Source organism: Corvus moneduloides, chromosome 1, assembly GCF_009650955.1.
Source record: "Corvus moneduloides isolate bCorMon1 chromosome 1, bCorMon1.pri, whole genome shotgun sequence".
Taxonomy (NCBI): domain Eukaryota; kingdom Metazoa; phylum Chordata; class Aves; order Passeriformes; family Corvidae; genus Corvus; species Corvus moneduloides.
In genome coordinates, this window is record NC_045476.1 from 88,902,920 (window position 1) to 88,925,797 (window position 22,878).

At 37.8% G+C, this 22,878-nt stretch overlaps 1 protein-coding gene across 1 annotated transcript in view; it reads left to right on the forward strand.

Annotated features, from left to right (window-relative positions):
- Window positions 1-22,878, forward strand: part of LOC116442772 (catenin delta-2-like) — a 307,484-nt gene that overhangs the window by 166,362 nt on the left and 118,244 nt on the right. Inside the window, 1 exon segment of the mRNA XM_032106243.1 lies at window positions 6,190-6,373. Coding sequence (XP_031962134.1) covers window positions 6,190-6,373 — 184 coding nt within the window.

The window sequence follows — 22,878 nt, forward strand, 5'->3', positions numbered from 1 at the left end:
CAAAAGACTTAAATTTTATTTTGATAATAGTTTTTTGTTTAGAAATGATCTGAATATTTCACTTTTTTGTTTACAAAATGAATGTTTGAGGGTATGGTGAAACATGTTCATGCTATGATTAAATTACTGTTTTCACTATGCCCACTAATTTTTTAAAAATTTATTTATTATTTTTAGGTTAAAAGGCCAACTTCGCTTTTTCTGTCCCAAATAATGTTATTTACAGTGCTGTCTTTTTTGTAGGTAACAATGTGGCGAGTTCCTTTTTTTCTTTTTTAGTAACTAGACACTGAGCCTTTCATTTTGCACATAGATGCAATTTTATAGATAGAACTAATTTTCTAACTGGTTCTTTTTAGAAAGGAGTTTTGTATTTAGAGCTGTAACTTAATGTTCAGCTTTAAGTATAACATTTTTATTCTCTATATTATGTCTGTTATCAAACATGTGTTTTGATTTTGGGTGCTAGAAAAATTATTCAGTATAATACATGTGTAAGCACTGAAAATAAAATCTTGCCACTCATATATATACATCCTTGTTAAATTCCCACGTTTTCCAATAAAATACTTAATTTGGAGTGGCATTGCCATTAGTTATGGGTTAGGATAAAACTTTTTTTGAAAGCAGTTGATTTATTTTTTTCTGTGTTTCTGTCACTCAGAATGAATTGCTTTTGGCTTGGCTTCTGTGTTTTACAGGACCGATTTAATTTCATCAGCTAGGAAAGCGAGTTAAGCAGGAACCACTGATCTTTCCACAGTAACCTTAGTGAAATCCTCAAGTAATTCCTCTACTGTTTAACATGAAAGTTAATAACTGTTAGGAAATGAGGAAATGTTTATATTTTTTATACTATATGTAGTCTTGTACTTTTATGTAGTCAAGATCAAGCTGTATTTTTTGTAATTAAACAAAAAAACCCACACCATAATAATCCTTCTCCTCTGTGGAAGCTTTTTACTTGTAAGGCTATGAGTGGCTGCAAAGGGAAAAAAATTATGGCTGAAGCTTTGCTTAGCGTTCCTTAAGCTCCTCCCTGCTTATGGCTTTTACTGAAGCTCAGTCTTTCTCGATGTGGACTTTTCCTACATCAGCTTATACACAGATGGCAGACCACCTCTGTGCATGTAAATAAATGAATTACAGCTAGGTACGCATAGGCATTCATTCACAAACCAGATAAAAAAATATTTCAAGAAAATTGGCAAAAGTTTCTCATCTGTTATGCCAGTTTTAAACTTACTTTCACAGTGTGCTTTTAAGGAGATTCCTTCTGAGCTGTGTGTTGTTCAGGTGCCCGAATTCAAATCAGCCACTTTTTCTTCCCTACAGAAAGTCTGTTACCAAGCCAGTTCCTCACCTTGACGGTTGAGTTGGTTCTGGAGTCTTATTGGACTTTGTATTAAGAAAGGTTGTGGCTGATATTCAGCATCTCCACAGCAGAACTGCTGTAGTCTATCGGGAGCCCACATCTGCTGCCAGGGAGCGGATCCAGCTCTGCAGGGCAGCCTTGCAATTACAGCGGGGGCTCCGAGCGGCAGCCAGCAAATGACTTTTCTAGCACTTGGGAGATTGGGGTAGAAGATGCTTTTCCTAAGGACTCCAGCAAAAAGATCCCTTGTGCTTGGCTTCTGTGCAGGGTATTTAGCTCTCAGATTTCAATCTTAATTGCCATGTTCATGAGGGAAACTCCCTGTAGTAGTTCTGTGCCTTCAGTGCATAAACAAAAATGCCTGCCAGTGCTTTGGTCGCTCTTTCTGGGATGCAGTCTCTCAGCACTATCAAATGGTTTTCTGCATCACTCCATGACCAAACTATTAAATTATGATGAAAAAGGAAAACCTGGATGCGTTAGAAGACTTTTGGATTTTTATTTTTACAGAGAATATGAAATAAGCAAAATCTTAATATAATCAAAAGTTGACTTAAACAGCCTGTATTGAGAAGAATCAAAGTCTTGGTTGTCCTAATAGTATTTGTTTACTTACAATCTTTTTACCATATATTTTATTTGGGAAAGTACATCTTTTGCACCACAATAAAAACCCAAGACATAGTGGCAGTGTGACGGGGGCAATGCTTTTTGGGAAAGATGACTTTTCCAGTTTCTTGGTTTCCATTTATATTTGTAGTCTAAGTTGTTCTAAGAGCTTTGTATATATATATATATATATATATATATATATAAGTCATAATTTGAGGTAGCATTAAATCATAAACTAAGTAGTTGGTTAGACTTCCGTGGTTTTGCACGTTCTCTTGCTGTGATGGTATTTTTTGCATAGATGTATATGATCTCTATTTTCTTGACTTTGAATGGAATACGGGTAGCATGTGCCTTATAAGGTCTTGAGTTGTATCTGACTACAGATAGACATATACCAGTTCTAACTAAAACACCAGCACAAAAATGCATTGAAGTATTTAATCAGCATGAGTTTGAGCTCCAGCCTGATTCAGGGATTATGGGGTTTTGGCTCAGACTGCTCCATTACATTGAGCAACCTGTTGACCATAGCAGTAGCATGTCCTCTGATAAGCTGCTCCAGAAGATGCAGCTGGATGCAGTAAGATCTCCAGAGTGAGCAACCCTGTAGACTCCTCTAAGAATCCTTCATCTGATGTCTGCTAGACTGATACTCAGACCAAAATCCATCTTCTACTTGGAATCAACTGAATATTTTCAATACCAGTTTCTCCTCAGTTTTAAACTTAAAATGAGCTTGCAAGATACTTTTTTACTGTATTTTCACCCTTACATATACATTATATATGTAAGGATGAAAAACCTCAACCTGCAAAATTACTTGTTCATTCTGGTGTAGCTGTTTTTGTCTTTCTACAAGTCTTTCAACAGAACCAAAAGTGATCTGAAAATGGGACACAAAATGCTTAATCTGCCTCACCGCTTTAAAAGCAAGGAGATAAGATACGAATGAAAGTGATTAAGAGATGTACAGCGCTGATTAGTTCTTTACTTCATACTTCTTACAAGAGTCAATCTAGAGATGGTAAACTGTTGAGTTCAACTGTTGTGTTGTTGGGTGGGTCCCCCTTTTTGTCATCAGTCACTGGTGAGTCCAGTCCCTTACGTTTCTGTAGGTATCACTGTGGGCAGTGATGATAATGCAAATTCTTCAGGAGTCAGTCAAGGCACCTCTGAGGCTGTTGCAGACTTTTTTGTTGTGCTCGGAAGCCCAGTTCAGTCAGGGCTTTCAGAGTAAGGTGTCACATGGCCTCAGTAACCAGCTTCTTACAGGAGCTCTAAAGGGCATGTCATGCATACATGCTTGGAAAATACTTTCAGAATTATGTGGTGAAAGGGGAGCTCTGTAATGGAAGGCGTGTCAGCTAAAGGATTTATTTACTGTCATTCTCCCTTGCAAAGTCAAGGCAGTGGATCATCTTCTCAGACCCCACATAAATCTAGCTCCAGGTCATCCTCAGCAAAAACAATGAGAAGTGAATTGTCAGTGCCCTTTCATAATTGCAAAGCCTTAATTAAGAAGGTTACAAGGAGGCGTGTAGAATGCCAACCTCAGCACATAGCAAGCAAACTGCACTGCTTGTGAGAATAAATTTGAACTTGTCAGTAGATAATTTTTCATTCATGTGGTTGGTAGATAAAACTCATTGTTCTGGGGTGGAAGAAGATTATGTCATTCCTTAAAACTGTGTGGAACAAAAACTTCGAAGAAAGCATCAGACTTAACTGTGCAGTGCTTCTGCCTTGCCTTAAATCTTTGCTTGCTTCTGCCTTTACCTAAAATCATTTTAGGAGAAGGTGTAATAGCTATTTTAGCCTGGTGATCCCATCATCCTCTTACTCTGAAGGTTTAATTTTCCAGTTAGAGAAATCAGAGAGAAAGAAGACTTAAAGAATATTTCTAGGCTCAACTTTTGCGGAGTTCCACGATGTTTATGTGAGTTTACTTTAAATTAGCAAGAATGTGAAGTGAATAGAAAATAGTGTAGACATACACGTTTTTAAGCATTTTGCCAGACAGGGCTTTTATGTTTCCTTCTTTTGTATTCTTTTCTGCTTTTCCAGTTCATGACTAGTTCTTGAAGCCCAAAGTATTGCTTTGTTGCCATCAAAACACTCTCTTCTGCTTCACTTTCAAAATAGGACTTCTTCACAAAGTTATAACACATTGTCTTGCATAAGAACTAAATTGAACCTTAAAGGGGGAAAGATTTGCATTCTGATTCTCTGCTTTTATACCATGCACATCATTTACACCAGTCTAGATAAATGGGAAAAAAAAAAAAGGCAACCACATTGTTGTTTTTACTGACAAAACCCAGCAAAATGCTGGGTGTTTCAAGAATAGTCAATATGCCATTAAAGCTTGTCAAGAACAGGTCATAGAAAGGCAAGTATAAATATCCTTATGAAGGTCTTTATTCCTTTAAATATGGAATTCCTTTTCATAAGGACATTCAGAACAGAATTCAAACAAAGACTCTTTTCCCTTTAAAGTGGCAATTCTTAAATGAAAAAAATGAGCATTATTAAAATGAACATTACTCCTAGTTCTGCTTTTTTTTTTGGTCTGTAGCTAAAGTGTGCCTGCCTCATGCAAATTATTTTAATGGGGGTTTTTTACTAGTATACTGATCTAAATTTTATTTTAAACTGTGTAACTGCCTTTGCAGACAGTTCCATATAAAATAATTTAAACATGAAATTGTATAACTGAAACAGTTTCCCCATAGGGGTAATTAATTTTAAAGAGAAACCCAAAATGTAGGTTGATTCCTCTTAATTGCACTGCTCTGTCAAAGCACAAAATGCTAAGGAAAGCCTTGAGCAAGTAGTGTTCTTGCTGCTTATATTTATAAATGTCTGAGTCTGTGTTCCTAAGGCCTTCCTTCAGCATTTTCCTCCCACACCACTCACTTGGATTTTTCATAGTGTTCATATTTGTAACCTTCTATATAAAATGATGATGGTGGTGAGAATTTTTCTCTTTTGATTGAAAACTGTAATAGACATAAAATCACAACTCAGTTTTGCCACTCAAGATCAGATGTGGGGCCAGGCTTATTGTCCTTTGGGAAGGAGAGTAGGAAGGGGTAGGATTGGATTCTAGAGAAGAGGATGTGTGTTGGGAAGGGGAGGGGCATGATGAGGCAGACTTGCTCTTCCAGCTGCTCCTGGGAGGGTGCTGGGCTAAAATAAAGACCACTGGTTCTTCAGAACAGCAAATTGTCCTCCAGCTTCCCCCAGCAATAAGAGCTGCCCAGCAGCAGCAGCAGGCTCTTGGCGCAGCACAGAAGTCACATGTGCGTTTCCAGCAAATACACAACTGTATAAATACGGGAATGGAAGGCAGGATGTCTTTTGCTCCTAACAATTTCTTACCTGCTTTCTATGTGGCACAATTGCAGTGACCTTGATCTTTGCAGATGTGCTTAGAAAACTTTGGCTCTAGATTTCTCTTCTGTTTCTTTGGCACATTATGAATTGCAACGGAAGAGTTTTTGTTTTTTTTTTAACTCCAGTAAATCTGCTTGTTAGTTGCCCCATGAAGCTTGCTGTTTCCATGTAAAAATTACAGTATTCTGTAACTTTGTATAGTTAAATAATTGCAAAATATAAAAGTACTTGCTGAGGTCTAGTACTACTGTATCAGGTTGTGGAGGAAGTCTTTTTGCATGTGGTACCAACTAGCCTAGACAGTTACTTCCATTACAGTGAAGATCACAGGGCTGAGGTTTTGTTCTCTCAATGTGTATCCATCAACAGTGAAAGTTTTAGTGTAAATCAGAACCTGTTTTCTGCTACTGGTTTTTAACAATTTTACTTAGAAGGAAGATATCTGAAGACCAAGCCCTAAAAAATTCCTTGTAATACTCCTTCATTCCCTGTGTGCTTCACAGCCTGCATACACCTAGATCATAACCATCTGCTCAACTTTTAGGCAGAGCTCTGAGAAATTTCCAGTGTTGATGTGACTACATGTTTTTTGTTCAAAGGTGTAGTCCCACTGCAAAAGTGTGCAGGTGTCATTCAGCCCCATCTACAATGTAGTCTGTTTTATTCTTGACAGAAACAGCTAAATTAAGCACACCAATGCTGTGAAATATATTAGTTTGGGTTGGATTGGGTTTTTTTAAACAAAAAAGCATTCAAACTTGTTTTGGAGAAGTGTTAATTATTAGTCATTTTACTTTTTGTAGGAGTTCTCTGGAATCTATCCTCCTGTGATGCACTGAAAATGCCAATCATCCAGGATGCCCTTGCAGTGTTGACCAATGCAGTGATCATCCCTCACTCTGGATGGGAAAACTCTCCACTCCAGGATGATCATAAAATACAGCTCCATTCATCACAGGTGCTGCGCAATGCCACTGGGTGCCTAAGGTGAGTTCTTCAAAACCTTCGCTTTACCTTAATCATCTTGCTTTTGTTTGAATTGGTATTTCTCATTCTTAGGCATGTGTAAACTAAACAATTGGTTTGTCTGTCAGCAAAGATGATGACTTTCCGTGATGTAAACTTAAAGTTGAAAATTAATTAGAAAACAAGCTTCAGATCATTCAAAAACAATCTTTAGAAGGCCTGTTGGGGTTTTCTGTTTTTCTTTTCTTAGCTGCTTTCATCCAAGCTAGTATATTACATATATTTTCTCCCTTTTAGATTTGTCCTGTTTCTCCAATTGCTTAAATGAAGTTGATATGCTCTCACAATTATGTCCAATTTAATCAGTATAAAAAAATAATGAAGATGTTCACAAAAAGTAACGTCTTAAAGGTTTCAGATGCCATTGCTGGAGCTATGATAAATACATAGATTTTTTTATGCTCTTGAAGATGAGAAGTTAATTTCAATAAGAGACCAACCAATTTAATGTTTTTCAACCAAAAGATTTTAATAGATCCGTAACAATTATGATAACTGTTTATATTTATGTTTCTGTGCTGAACTGGTTTGTGCAATGCAAAGGTGCATTTATATAAATACGTGCAATTTGATCTGTCCATTCCTGAAAGTCACTGTAGATGTGAGAATGAAAGTAGAATAAGAAGAGTTCCAGTTCTGACAAAATCTTACTAAAGGACGGAGTTACAGCAATTTCTGAATTCCAATGCATATTATTTTCTTGAAATATTTTAAGATATTAGGCATGTTCTTTTAAGCGTAGATGTTTTTTCTCCAGGCATATTGGAGTAAATAATCCGTAATCTATCCCAGAGACATGAAAACAGATTAGTTAATATTTTTACATACATCATGGAAAATAACACAGTGAATAGTATGTATCAGTCATGCAATCTGTGTTGTGAGCTGCATCCAAAGCAGATATACATTAAAGAGATAAATAAAAAAGAAAATTGATAGGAGGCAAGGTAAAATAGCAGTATTTTTTATGTGTCTGTAACAAGCACCTTTTTCTCTTTGTGCTATTTCATTAAATGAAATGTCTCCCTTTCCAAAGTTACATTTGAAAAGTTTAAGGGAAAAAGCAATAAATATTATTGACAGCTTATAGGCAATCAGAAGAGAATGAAAGATAGAAGGTAATAACTTCCATATTGCAAATATGGACTTAAATGCAGTGTTGCAGTATTGGACTTCAATGCAGGTGTGATTATGTGAATACCAGCTGTCTTGGGGTATGTGAGTGAAGCCAGGGTTTGTACCTGTGTTGTTTTGACTTTGAAAAGAGTTTATGGTATAACTGTGTGGCACTGCATTCAAATAACTACAAAAAAAATGTTGCCATAGTCACCAGGAAGTGACAGAAGGTGTTATGTGAAGACTTTTACTACGTTAAAAGTCTCACATTTCCAGTATTCAGTGTGTCTCAGTTGAAGAGCTGCCTCTGAAAAAAGCACCTGTTACAAATTTGGGGCTTCACAGTGTCCCCTCTCTGAATGAGCATGTCCGGTGTTGATCTCCCCTCACCATAAGCTCCATCTTCCTGTTAATTTTTCTCAACTGCTTCTCAGGGACTGATGCTCATCCCTGATTCTGCAAACTTCAGTTTTTCCTACCTCTTAGTTGATGGATTCATTCTACACTGGTCTTGAAATCTTTCTTCTTTCTTTTTTTTTTCTTGTGAGTGTATGTGCACGCCCATTTGCAAACTGATGTGAGCTTACTGTAGCCTGCATTCTGGGTCAGCCTGAGGACTGGGGGCCACGTGAGAATGGTACGTTGCCTGATCTGATACACACTGCTTTGCAGCAAGGCTTACTACCAAGCGCTTGATGGGATGCTGTCATAGCAGAATGGCTTCTGGTCAGCTCGTGCAAAATAAGCTCATATCTGCCTGCAAAAGACTGTGCATATTATAACTCTTGAATCCTTCCCAGGTAGCTGTAGCAGCAGCTCAAACTGCTGTCCTGAGCAGGTTGGTCTTCCTTCTAAACCCAGGCCCTTCAGTCACAGTATGGCTTTTTAATATCTTTCTGATATCAAACCCTCACTATTTCCCAAATGCATCTTTCTATCCTCTCTAATGGTTTCAGATATTTTTTTGGCCTTCATCCATCTTCTTTAGATAGTTTCATCCCACTGAGTCTGTGTGGATGCTCTTTGGCAGAGCAAGAACATTTGGAGAGGGTTGAAACTTCTACTTCACACCAGCGGTAACTTTTCTTGCTTACTTTTCCCCAGTCACTGTTGAAAATCTCTCTCTATGCATGATGTCAAATTTGAAATTGTGCAAGAGAGAAAAGTGCAAGCTCACCCCTGAGATGGTAACTGGTTTCTTCTGTTCATGTAATGTAGTGGGACTGTAGGCTGGAGGAAACAGCAAGTGTCAGAATGAAAAGATTAGAAAATTTTGTGAAGATGATTGGAGTCTTGCGTGCTCTGTTCAGCTAGTGCTTTAGCTGGCATTCCTGAAATACCCACCACCCTCGATAAACTGAACAGCTTTCACGCTTTTCACACTTTTTGGGTCTAGTTACAAGCCTTGTATTTCCATTTAAAGATCTCACTGGACAAGGGAGGTAAATCAAGAAGATGTAATGTGGTTGCTGGCTGAGGTTGTGCTGTGCTTATCTGCTAAATGGAAAGTCCATTGTCATCTTCCATGGGAGAATTTCTTCTAAGACTGGTTTTGTTGTCCTCTGCTGTTTTCATTTTCTTCTTTTGCTAGAGTTCATTTTGAGGGGATGTGTTACAGTGGGGATACTGCAACACATGTATCAGACAACGAGGCCCATGGAAAAGAAATATCTATGGACCAATTCTTGATAGGTGTTTCAGAGATGTTTATTTCTCCAGCCGCATGGCCGGGGCTCTGCCGAGGAACTGCTCAATCACGGGACCCGAGGGTCCTTTGCCCACGCAGGGGAACACAGAACAACCAATGGGGAACGAGGCTGAGCAGGGGCAGGGAAACCCTGTGCCTCCCTCCCAGGGCCCCTTTCCCAGGACCACGTGGCAGGGGGGGAGGGACCCCAACAGGGATGCAGTTAAAATTCACTTGCATTGGGATTATCAGTAACAATGCTCAGTATCAGAAGAAGAGTAGTGGTGTTCCAGATCCTTGACTTGATTCTGAATATCTAATGTTGGCAGATTTTAGAGACATCAGGTTGTATTGCATAGGTTTAATGCTAACAAATATGCCAGGAGGATTTGGGTTTGGGTTTTTTTTCAGTGTTCTGTGACTTTGGTTGTCTGGTGTGTTCACTGCTGAAAACTTTAAATAATATCTGAGAGGTAATATAATCCCTCCCATATATGGGATTATGCTAATAATCGCAATGGCCATTATGCAGGAATAGTCAGATCTTTGTTTTTTGTTTTTATCATGGCAGTATATGAATTATTGTTTTTTCTGCTGAACTTTGCTTTTCTCATTTTCTTGATGAGAATTTATTATGATTTTTCAATTAAAAAGTTGGTTATTAACTACAATTTTAGTACTCATGTCCATTTATTCATTATCTTTCGTAGCCACATTCTTAAGTCTCTAACTCCAGTCACCCAGTAATGCAGCTGAAATCACATAAAAAACAGCAGCAGTATCAGACCTTCTCCTATTATTTTCTCTTTTCCTTAAAGATGCTATTTATAAACTGTGTTTTCCATACTTTCCTGATTTGAAAAAAGAAAGTAGTTTTAATATAATATTGTACTAATTAATTTTACATAACTTGAACACTTCGAAATTGTTTAGATAATTCAAATATCTAAATACAGCATTATAGCTATCACTTACAAGTTTAATCTAAATATTCATCTTTCATAAATTGCCAGACCTCAGTGTGACATGTTGGAGTAATCACCCAATTTAGTTACCTCCCCACTGAGATACTAGTACATTACCTCATTAAGCTCTGGTAAAGTTTGACTTCTTTTTTTTTCCTTCTGTATTTCAGCTGTGACTCTTTTACTTGTGTTAGGGAAATACTGTATCATTGACTTATAGTTTCTGATTCACTTAAACTTATTAGGGATAGTCAGGTAAAAACTGAATTTGTAATCCCAGTTGTTTATGGGAGGGGGTTTGCAATCCCCAATCTGAAATTTAAAAACCAACAGGAGAGACATTGGATAATGCTGTCTTAACATGAAACTTCAACCTTACTTATTACAAAACTATAAATCCCTGTCCAGAGATTTATTTGAAAAAAATCACAGACAAAAACTTTTCAAGAATTTTTTCCTCGTGTACAATCTAGAACCTTGTTTTTCTATTAATTTAAAATGAATTTGAGTTAATAGAATATCATCTGAGGACTTAGAAGAATTTTAAGACTTTACTGTTTTAAAATTCTAGTGTGGGTTTAGATGCAAAATTATTAAATGCTTTTTCTTTCTTCCATGTTCTGTTTAATCTTTCATCATGCACTGAAAGTACAGGGGCAGTTGTGAAAATCAAAGACCTGGTAAAATATTTATCTTCATCCCATTAGTTGATTACAAATTGTATGGGAGTATCATTTAAGTAGTTGTTTGTTTAGAAAGCCCCACATCTTTCCAGTTTTCATACTTCATACTTTCTTACTTGTAAAACCTTTAACAAAATACCTTTAATTATTTTTCAACTGAATAAATATGTAGCCAGCTCTCAAAGTAGAAGAGCAAGGGAGAAAAGTGCTTTTAAAACATGAATTGAATAACTGACCCAGTAGTATTTTCTGGATAGATCAACTTTTGGGAGGAACAAATTGCCTTGTTAAAACAGTTTGTGTTAGCTATGAAGCCTGAATATCAAATGTCTTTATTGCAGGTGAGTGATGTATTTCAGAGACATTTACATCTAATGCATTTATCTCACTATCTTATTTCTCCTCCAGTTCTCTTCTAAGCATCCAAAGTCTATTGACTCCTATTCTTAGGAACTTCTGTTCTCTGTTTCCAAGAGAACATTCTGCTGCATACTGACAAAATAAGATGGGGGAACAGCATCAAATAAATGGCACAGACTGTATTATTCATCATCTGTTTAGTTTCTAAAGAAACATATATGTAGACACATGTATGTGAAACATGTTTGAGACTAAACTGATAGATATATTTGTGTAGGTGTGTTTATGTTGTATACATTTAGATATAGAAGGGCTGATTATGGAAGCTTTTTTATGGAATACCTTTCTGTCTTTACTGAGTGGTGCAGGCTCTGAATATCTGCTATTGAGTATAAATGGAGCTGACTTCTTACAGTAAGACCAGGACTATTGCTGCTGATTTTGTAGTTCTCCTCCTGTTAACAAAGCAGTCACGTTTTGTCCATTCCTCTTGATGCTGTGGTTGATATAGAGATTGTGGACTTACCAACCCATCTCAGTACTTTTCTAGAACCCAGGAGCTCTTCTCAGGCTCTGCCCTTGCAATTTTGTCCATCAGATAACAGAAAGTCCATGTTTTCTCTCAGAAAGAAACCTGTCAAAATGCAAAGTTAGGACAAAACTCAAATGCATTGTGTATTTCCACAGACAGCCTACTCAAGGGAGAGACTTTTACTACAAGCAATTCCAGCAAGAGGTATGGGAGAGAGAACTACGTAGAGGGATACTGACGCAGGTTTATCTACTTGTAGAGAGGAACATTTCCAAATCCAAACTTGCAATTTTTCCTCCTCTTAATGTCCTCAAATCCAGTCTTATCCTGCGTTAATCACCACTGTTCTTGTCTTTGTAATATGTTTTGAGCTATTAAAATTACAAAGCTGGTATACGTAACATCCAAGGACCATCAGACCAGCAGATTGGATGCCAAGTATCCAGGTTCTTTATGGGAATGAATTGTGGTGAAACACATTGCCACCAAGTTACCCACCATTATTAAATGGTGCTCTACTAAATGTGCATTATTAAATTCAGCATCATTTTGCCATTTCTACAATGTTGAATCAAATCAGAGAGTTCCTAAAGTCCAGGGTTATACTGGTGATACTGGTGTGTCCATTGTGAAACAAAGACACGCTCTCTTGAGAGTTCTCCTCAGCTTAGGAATTTCTTTGGGACCTGGAGTTGGAAGCAAGTGTAGAGGAAAGCTTTGTCAAGAAGCTAAGGAAAAGCTTAACTTTAATCTCCACTTTTTATGAATTTCAATGGCTTTCCATTAAACTTAAATTCTAATTAAAAATATTTCATTTTTGGGTCCCAGAAATTACAAGCTGTGGAGAGGCTAATGACAACTCTCCACTATTTTGAAGAAACTGAGAAGGGTTCTTGACTTGTACTGTACAAATAACTAACAGATAATTTACAATTTAATATAAAGATATCTTGATCACAACTTCTACATCTTGTCTTTCCAGGTTAAATCTGAATGGCATATTGCTTACTTTTAAATATGTTCACTCAGAAGTTCTGTATTACTTGTATAGGATGATTTTTTAAAAAAATTCTTTAGTAAGTTTGCTAGTATAGTATTTGCTCCACAAATACTATACAGGAACATAGTTCACAAGAGGGAAAATAACCCAAACTTCTGTTTCTTGTCTTTTAAAATAATATAGAAAGAAGTAAACTCTAAATTGCATCTGCCTAATAGCAAGCATTTTAATCAGTGAATCATAGATTCATAGAATGGTTTGGGTTGTTTGGTCTAGTTCCAACTGCCCTGCCATGGACACTAGATCAGGTTGCTCAAAGCCCCATCTGACCTGGCCTTGAACATTTCCAGGTGTGGGGAGCCCACCCTTTCTTGGGGCAGCCTGTGCCAGAGCATCACCACCCTCACAGTAAAGAATTTCCTTCTAACATCTAATCTGTATCTCCCCTTTCTTGTTTTAAAATTATTCCCCCTTGTCCTCTTGCTATCAGGCCATGTAAAAAGTCAATTGCCATATTTTTTATAAAGACCCCTTTAATTACTGCAAGGCTGCAATGAGGCCTCCCCAGAGCGTTTTCCTCTTCAGGCTGAACAGACCAAACTCTCTAAGCCTGCCCTAATAGGAGAGTCTCCAGCCCTCTGAATGTGTGTCAGCAAAAGATCCTGGTTTTCAGAGGCTCTGGAGTATTTCTAGACTATCACTGATTTAACAGCTCTGAAAATAATTTGTAGTTTTGTTGTTGATAATGAGTTTATGTGTCAAATTTCAGGCCCCCACTGTCAAATTTCAGAAAGGCTTCTCTCATGGTCATGAACTCTGCAAGACATATGGTTAAAAAGGCCTAAAACTTTCACTAACTCATGTGTAAATATTCATGGCCATGTTCCTCATCTTCCAACCACAAACCAAAATGGGAAAAAGCATAGGGAATAAATAAGAGCCATTCTACAGGGAAATGCGTATTTCACCTTTTCAAGAAGGTAGTTTCAAGTCTAGAAAAAAAGTCACAAACCAGTTTAAGAGGCCAATATGATTGCATCCCAGTTAAGCCTAAAGTTTTGAAGGTGAATTTCCACAAGATAGTAAATGGATTGTTCTTTTCTGAACACTGCAATTGTTCAGAAATGTAGCTGAAATAAAAATCTAATGTTAAGACTCAGGGGGAGAGAGAAATTTTAGTAGGAATAGATCAGTGTCCTCTGATTACTGCTGTAATATTTTTATTCAGAAGATACTCAAGGGAAAAGTACCAACAGAATTAAATGTGTAGTTGTGTCAGATATTTAAGCACCCCACTTTTTCTTCACAGTGTCGTTATTCCTAATTTGCATATTCATGAACTAATTTATAAGGTTTATACAAGGTCATACTGTATTAATTATAACAGTGGCATTCAAATGGCACTCTGAAGTGTAGTGCTTTTAATGCTTCTTCAGCATTCCCGGTAAAAGCATTATTTCAACATATCAAATTGATGCTACAAATTCTGCATGGCTCTGGAAGTTCATTCTGGGCTCAAGCTGATGAAAAGCTTAAACAGAAATTTTGTTTTTAAACTGATATTATGGAAAGCCCTTTGTATGCTTTTTTTTGGTCTGAAAAATAATACAACATAATTCCAGCCACTTTTTACTTTCCTGTACTTAAAAATATATAAGCTTTGGTGGCATATCTCCTTCCTGCATCATTTTATCTGATAAGAGATGCTGGGCTGCTCTGCAAAAATCTGCCTTCAAATGCAGAACAAACTCCCAATGTATTGATTTTGCACAGAGTTAGCCAAAAAGGGATCTGTCAACATACAACTTCAAAATACTGTGTAAGTGGTTCCCGGGCAAACAAGGAAACTCACTCATGGGTCAGTGGGGCTTCACGTTTGGATACCAAGTAGAAATACTTGACCTATATGTTGAGAGTCTGCTAACTGAGGTCCTAGCTGAAATTTAGTTCCTATTCTTCAATTAGCATCTTTTAGTCTCTTTAACATGAATGTACATGGGTATTTTAAGGAAAAAAACATCTGCAACTTAACTGGGTGTCATACAGTTAAAAGTATTTACTTATAGCTATGGCAGGGGTGTGTTCTTCCTGTATTTAACTAATTTATTGTTTCTGGAAATTATACACACACATGAAAAGAATGAATATGTCTTTTCTTGCATCTTGTAATACTCTTAGGCTCAGCAACAATGACAAAATTATAAAGTGTTGCTTCTAAGGCTGAATGGCTTATGATGTACAGTAGCCTTGAATGTGGGGGGTGTTGAATATCTCAAGTATATTTTGAATGACTGACTGTTTTCCCAGCTTTTAATGATTTTAATTCCTTTTAGGTTGAATGCCTGCTGTTGACTAGTGCCTAATGTGAAAATTAAATGTCCACTCTTATTTGCACGGTTAGGTAGTGTTAATTTACATTTCCTTCTGCCAGAGGTTTAAGCCTTGTGGATGTGAATGCTCTGAAGAAGGTGAAATTGTTTGTTTTGTGAAATGGCTTCAACTTTGTTGTTTGGGGTTTTTGTCATTTCAGAACAGTTTTCATTTATGCAGTGTTAGCTTGGCAGACACTGTAATAAAGTATGATCTGAGTCTTGGTGTCCTGCTGGCTTGATTGAGCTGACTCTAAGCACAGCTGACAATAGCCTGTCTCCTTCTCACTGGCCAGCTGCAGAGATGAGTATCACAGTGCCACAGATGTTTTCTTTTTGGGAAGAGCCCCCTAAGCCTGTGTGGTACCACATGTATTTTAGAGCACATCCATGCATTCACTGTGTGGGAATATAAAGAGATGAAGCAAATTTTGTCTTAGCTGTCTGGGCCCACTGAGTGGGAATCAAGGTGTACCTCTGTTGTGGCTTTGCTGACTATCAAAAAGCCTGAATAGTCCTTCTTGAATGGGTACTTTGAAAAACTTGTGTAGTCTGGCTCCACAGAAAATACTATTTGTCTCAGCATGAGAGAAAAGCTGATTGTGACAATTCTGTGGCACCACTCATGGTCATGATGATTGATGATAGAGGATGATGTTTTATTTACCCAAGAAAGATGGAAGCACAGTCATTCAGAGTTTGTATGCCCACTCAATTTCACCAGAGAGAATAAAATAATACTCTGTAAGTTTGGGGTTCTTTGGCGCTCATCGCGTGCTTTCTATATTGACTAGATTTTCTCTTCTTAAAACTATTTGTGTTACTGGGCAGTATGAAAAAGGAACATTTGAAAACACATGGCTCTGCAGAGTGAAGGAAAGGCAGGGTGTACTTCTGCAACTTTATCTCTTTGTCTCATGATAAATGGCTTCAAGTCTGAAGAAACTTCACCTAGGAATGGGAAGATCACTTGGTCTCTTTGCTCAGTTTGAGGATTTTTGGTAGAGAGATGTATTGAAGTATGCTGAGCTTGCTTCAGCCTTCTGGATAAGCCAGCCAGCATCACAGAGCAAACATTTTATCACCTCCTTTCAGAATGTTGTGGGCATGTGAACTGTTTGACTTCAGGTACACGAGTAATTAATGCCAGCAACTCAAGTTGAGCCAGTGCTCAAATCTTTTCCTGAGAGAAGGCTTTGATGATATTCCACACGTCTGCAAGTCGGTGAGCTACTGAGAGCTGGTGAGAAATGGTCTCCACCAAAAAGTGTAGCGCTGAAGCCCCAAGAGCTGCAGTTTGTACTAATCACACTCACAAACTTTGCTACTTTTATCTGTTTGGGAAATATTTTCCCAAGAACTCTCCTGATGAAGTAAGTAAATAAAAAAAAATATGGCTCCTGGGGGGTGTTATAAAAACTGGCTGCAGACTGCCAGGCCTGCTTAATTTGCAGTCCACTCAGAATGTCTGTGCTGAAGACTGAAAAGCAGAAGATCATTTCCAAAGGTCATATTTTGTGAAACTTTGTCCAGTGAGTGTTGAGATTGCATTCTTATCATCATCACTGCAAATCTCCATAGAGGAGTTTTAGCACTTTGTAAGATTTTTTGTTGATCAGAGAGGGCAGTCTAGTAAGAACACATTGACAAATGAAGACTACTACTTGGAATAAAATGGATTCCGCCTTTTCTGAGAGGATTAATAAAGTGGATTGTTAATTTGAACGTAAAATGAAGCTTCTATAAAGACTGAAGTAAAAAGCAAGTGATGCTTTTCACTAATTCAATTCAATTTCATTGGTTTTATACAATTTGAATATTTCTGTGGTCATAATACAAACTAACACACAAGTGAAGTGAAAGGATTTAGAACTTGGGCGAGGTGGTGCTGATTTTCAGCTACAGCTCACTGATAAACACACAGCCTTGCAAACACTACCTCAGAAAGGCAAAAACAGCACAAAAGGAGAGGATTTTAGTGTCTTCTGCCAGCAAAGTCTGTGCTAAGTTTCTGTCTAATACGGAAAGCGGGGTGGAAGACTGCCATCTTCAAAAGTCAGAGGTATTAGGGGATTTGTAGATTTCAGGTGGTTTTTTCCTACTGTCTTCCCTAAATTAGCTTCATATACTGTACTTTCAAGGTTACTATTACTGGTGGGAAAGCTTTCTTGAGAAAGAAAGAATACATTCAGTAAAAAAATAAAAAATCCAGTATTTTAACAGCATAAGCATGCACTATGAAAATGTTTAACATCTGCCTGAGAGATGTCCTTTTAAAAAAGCATATAGTGACAAGGGGGAGTGGCTTCAAACTGAAAGAGAGTAGGTTTACATTAGATGTTAGAAGGAAATTCTTTACTGTAAGGGTGGTGAGGCACTGGAACTGGTTGTCCAGGGAAGTTGTGGATGCCCCATCCCTGGAAATGTTCAAGGCCAGGCTGGATGGGGCTTTGAGCAACCTGGTCTAGTGGAAGGTATCCCTGCCCATGGCAGGGAGGTTGCAGCCAGATGGTCTTTAGGGCCCCTTCCAACCCACACCATTTTACAATTCTATAATAGTTTTAGCTAGGATTGCACACTCCATGCAGACAATTTCTGTGACAAAGTACTTCTGAAGTAAGCTTTTTTACATTCACAACTCATTTCTTTTTGTCAGGTAGTTATTTATTATAGTTAGTTGGTTACAGCTTCAGCGTTTTCTCTTGAAGGACAGTAGTATGGTGAAACACCTCCTCCTCTCCCCCTGCTATCATTCATCCTTCTTTATATCAGATCTACTGTGTACAAAAGAACAATATTTGGAAAGGGTTTCAAAAGAGATAGTCACGAGAGGGCACAGTGCATATTGTGCATATACAAACATGAGTTTAGGGTTTTTTTTAATCCACTAATGCAGTAAAAATACCCAGTAGAATAGACAATAAAAATATTTATTTACCAAAAAAATTTATTTCATTCCCTGTGTTCATTTTATATAATTGATTTGTGCTGAGGAAGGTTTTTAGTCAACTAGTCAAATTGATTGACTTTGATTGATTTTGATACTTGCTGTGTTTGGTTACCAGACTTCGTGTTAAGAAGGAGTGTCTTCTAATCAATGCAAATATGAGAAAATGCACAATATTGTTTGTGCTTTTGGTAGTTACTTTAGTTGTTAGAGTCAGCTGCCTGTGCTCGCTGTCTGGTTGCACAGGTGGGCACTTGCAGTCAATGAGGAGAGAGATCTAAAGCTGCCTGGCGTTGGGCACAGCTTGTGACCTCAGAAGTAGTTAAGTTTCATAAACCCACAGAAATAAGGGAGATCTCATTTTTAGTTAACAAACACAGTGGGAGGTCATCCTTTTTATAGCTTATGTGATAGAGGAAGCAGAGCAGAGTACTGGCTCTGTTTGCATTCACCGACAGCATGACCAGGAACAAACATTTGTGAGTCTGTACGGGGGTATTTGCTGTGCACAAGAGAAAGATCAACTGGGACAAATTCAAGAGAAGAATCAACTGAGACAAGTTCAAAAAGGAGAGTACAGCTTTATTAATTTAACATCAAGGACAGTGATGTAACTAGGGTGATGTCTTCTGTGCTGGATATCAATGTGTTTTGAAAACAGTGTACCCCTGCTTAGCCCACTCTTAGGTGGAATCGTGTCACCCTTCCCTGTCACTTCCCTGACACCTGGTCCACACATAAGGCATAGGATCCACCAGCAAAATCAACAGGAGTATGGCTGCCACTGGAATCACCAGCACTGAAACAGGGAGGGGGGAAATTCACATGAAATATGCAATTTTCTGAACTGAAATTTTATACCATTTACAGAAATGACATGGGAATTTTTAATTGTTTTTAGAAGAACAGTGTGTTTGCTTTTTTTGTTTTCTTTACCTTTTAGAGGACTGGTAGTTTTGTTTTTGCCTTTAACTAGGTTATAGAAGAGTCAGCTAAAAGAGTCCTTGGGCGCTGAATTAATCACAGATTTCCAAGATTTTTTTTTATTGAGTATTATTTTGTTTGGGCTTTAATCAAAGAAACTGTAGCACCTGAAGTTAAATAGAGGCAGGATTTCCACCTTGAGGGAGTTCAGGGAAAAAAATCATCTTTCTTTGATTTGAAAAGCAATTTATTACTTGTTTTAGGTGTCTTGATTAGCTAGACACCTGAATTAAGTACTTGTTGTTTAGAGGCATACTAGTGCTGTACGTATGTCACATTTGTGTATAAAAAGATTATCTGTAAATAATCAGTTTGTTTTACTGTTTTTCCCTCTGAATATGTAGGTACTTTAAGCACTTTGCTAGTGTTTTTATCTCCAATGAAAACAAATAATTACTTGCTAATAAAACAGAAAGACATGTGCATCTCTAGGGGGCTTTTATGTATTTATATATTTTTCTTTTTTTGGTACTCTTTGGCCTGAATAGTAGCAGTTGGTAGAATTTCTTTTAAGGAAGTGATTGCATTAGCACAAACATTTTATTCTAGAATTGTGGTTCCACATATCATGAAACACATGGGAAGCATTAACTGATTAATTATTCCCCATAATTCTCCAACATATCTCTGACTAGATTATAATGCTTGCAGTATCGCTTCTGCCAGGGTTACATTTTGCCTGACCTTGTGGCAGACATACAGTGTAATTACTAAATCGGGGCTAATTTATGTAAACAAATGCTAGTTTTTCATAGCATGAGCCCTATCATTATGTTTTATTGCTAGTGGATGTGTTATGTAGTCAGCCATTATTCAAGGGTTTGGGTAGATCATTATAGGAAATTATACTAAAAACTAAGAAGATTAGAGTTTACAAAGTGAAAATATCGTAATCCTTAGATACTATTTTAATTTCCTCCCCTACAAATATGTGAGAGCTTCAACTGATAATGCTTTAGCAAAGTAAATATATTTTACTTTGTATGAGGGTACTTCAGGTATTTTCCAGTTAGTGCAGTTTGGGGGATTCTAATGCAAACCACAGCTTGTATCAGATGTAATAGATAAAAATAAATATGCAGGAACTGGAGTTTATTTGATACTGTGGTAACTACCATGTAGTGACCTTCATCTGTCAAAAACTTCTGAAGTAGCTGCCATACAATAAAAGTAACTGATTTTCATTGTTCCTAAACCAGCCTAATAGCTCCCATTCTTAAATCAAGTGCAGGAATGTGTTATAAAGGATAACAGTGAACTATCCACCAGTTTTCTTCTTGATTTCTAATAGTACTAATAATATCATTTCATTCTTTCTTTCCTTATTTCTTATTCTTAGATAGGGAAAGAAAGGAGATTGATCATGTTTACAGTGATGTCTGAATACCTGGAGTTTTCAGGTGCAGACATGCAGCAGTATTGGGAGTGGGACTCTCGGCAGGCATCTAAGCTTATTCATTCCTTTCCTGTTTAATCATCTCACATTTACTCTCTCTGTTGGAGGTCTGTCCTTGTGCTGTTCATTTTTTCAAGTTCATGTATACAGTAAGAAACAAATTATTAATCTATTTAATCAATAATAAGTATTTGTTCATGCTCAAAATCTGCAATGAGAAGCAGAATGGTTTCCATCAGATGCCAGTTTGGAGTTTGCTCTGCTTTTTTCATAATTAGTGTGAAATGAATTTAGTGGCCTCAGCACAACTCCTGCTACTGTCTCACTCAAAGCAGTACTGCTCCTGCCAGTCCTTTATACCCAGGTAGGAAATAGGAATGATGCTGGTGGTATAAGTGGAAGGTAGCTTGTAGTACTGGGTACATGTGCCCTGCAGCAGGTTGACATCAGCATGTTCAGCCAGCAGCACAGACTGTTTCATTTGGTATCAGCCTCCTGTGGGCCTGGACCGTGCCTTTAGGTTGTTATTCTCAAATGTAGTGGCATACTTTCAGGTTTAAGTTTGGTTGTTAACCATCCCTGCCTAGGCTTTGATCATCCTCCTGACAGCAGCATCAAGGTATCCATGGCAATCACACGTTCAGTGGATTTTCAATCTTTTGTGAATCCATTTCAGAGCAGAAAGGTATGCATGAATTTAAAAACAAACAAACAAACCGAAACAAAACAAAAACCAACTAAAAATACCACCACATAACCCAAACCAAAAAAAAACACCAAACAAAAAGCAATCAGCTTGCTGGGAACTTGGGAACAAATCACGCTGCTGTACAGGAAGACTGGAAATTATGGCAAAACCGCTCACTTGGGTAAACATTGGGTAAACAGGAAGTCTCCTGAAGCGCAAGAATAAACCAGAGTGGAAACCAGAACAACAAAGGAATATGAAAAGCTGCATTTGGAGATAAAATGAGGAAGATCAAAGACCAGCGGGAGGTAACTTGGGATATAAAGGGTCACAGCAGGGGATTCTACAGGCATATGTATCCTAAAAGGAGAAAGCAGTTGAGGAGAATGGAAGTCCATTAATGCATGGGGAAGACAACCTAGTGATGGATAAAAGGGAAAAGACTGAAGAACTCAACATCTGTTGTGCTATAGTTTTATCAGTCAAATCCTGCTCCTGGACTCCTGTACATTTCAGCGTGTTTTTAGAAGAACAGGGAGAAGTAGCCATGGGCATCAACAGGATAAGGACTATTTGGAGCACATGTACATATATATGTATTTGGATCCATGACGCTGGATGGAATATACGCAAGGGTACTGCAAGAAAAGCTGATTGATACAGTTGTGAGGCATCTATCACACTGGTGTTTTAGGGAGGTGACTGAGAACTAAAAAAAAGGCTAAAAGTTTATCTGGTTTTGAGGAGAACGAAAAGAATAGTCTGGGGATCACCTTTATCTCAAACCGTGGAAAAAACACGGAGTATGACTTTTTAGAATCCATTTCAAAACATATGAAGGAGGAGCAGTCAGCATGGATTTGCCACTGGCAAATCATGTTTAATGAATGTGATTGCCCTCTGTGATAAAGTGTTTGTCCACATGGATGAAGGGAGAACACTGTTGGAATATACTATTCCTTTATTGTTTAATTAGTACAGGCTGAAAATCCTGACTGAGCAGCGCACTTTTGAAAAGGAACTGGGGTTTATAGAGGACCCAAATGTGAGCCAACAATGTGTTCTCATCATGTGTATGACAGACTGGGATATATCTGTGACCAGCAGGTACATGGAAGATTATCTCCCTTTCCTCGGTACTGCTATGGACACCTGGGCAACACTGTTTCCAGCTTTGTTTAATAAGAATTCTCAGAAACTGGAGAGGGTGCAGGGAAAAGGTTACAAGTTTCAGCTTGGGAAGTTCAAATTGGACATTACCAGGCAGACAGTGCAACACTAGAATAGAGCAGTGGTGGAATGTCCGTCCTTTGATGACTTCAAGGCTCTCCAACAAAACCACTGACCTTGTCTGATGTTGATAATCCTTCCATAGGCAGCAGGCTGGACCTGGATGACTTCCTGATGGTTCTTCCAACTAACATTTCTGAGATTATGTGAGTGACTCCAGAACTTCAAGTCAAGTCCCTGGAAAACTGGGAGTACAGAAATTTCAAGCTCTGAGACAAAATCTGGAACAGAACAAAATTCCCTTGCCTCCTTTCTCATGTCAGGGCCATTATTCCTCTTCCCTTGAATTGGTCATGGAGCACTTGCAGGCTAATGGAAAACAACCCCTTCTAAGCGAAACTGTCATTCACATCAAATAAATCCATTGTGTGTCGTGGATTCCTGCCCACACAGTGGGACCTACAGGGGTGAAAAGTGGCAGAGTAGAAAACACATAACAACCGTTCTGT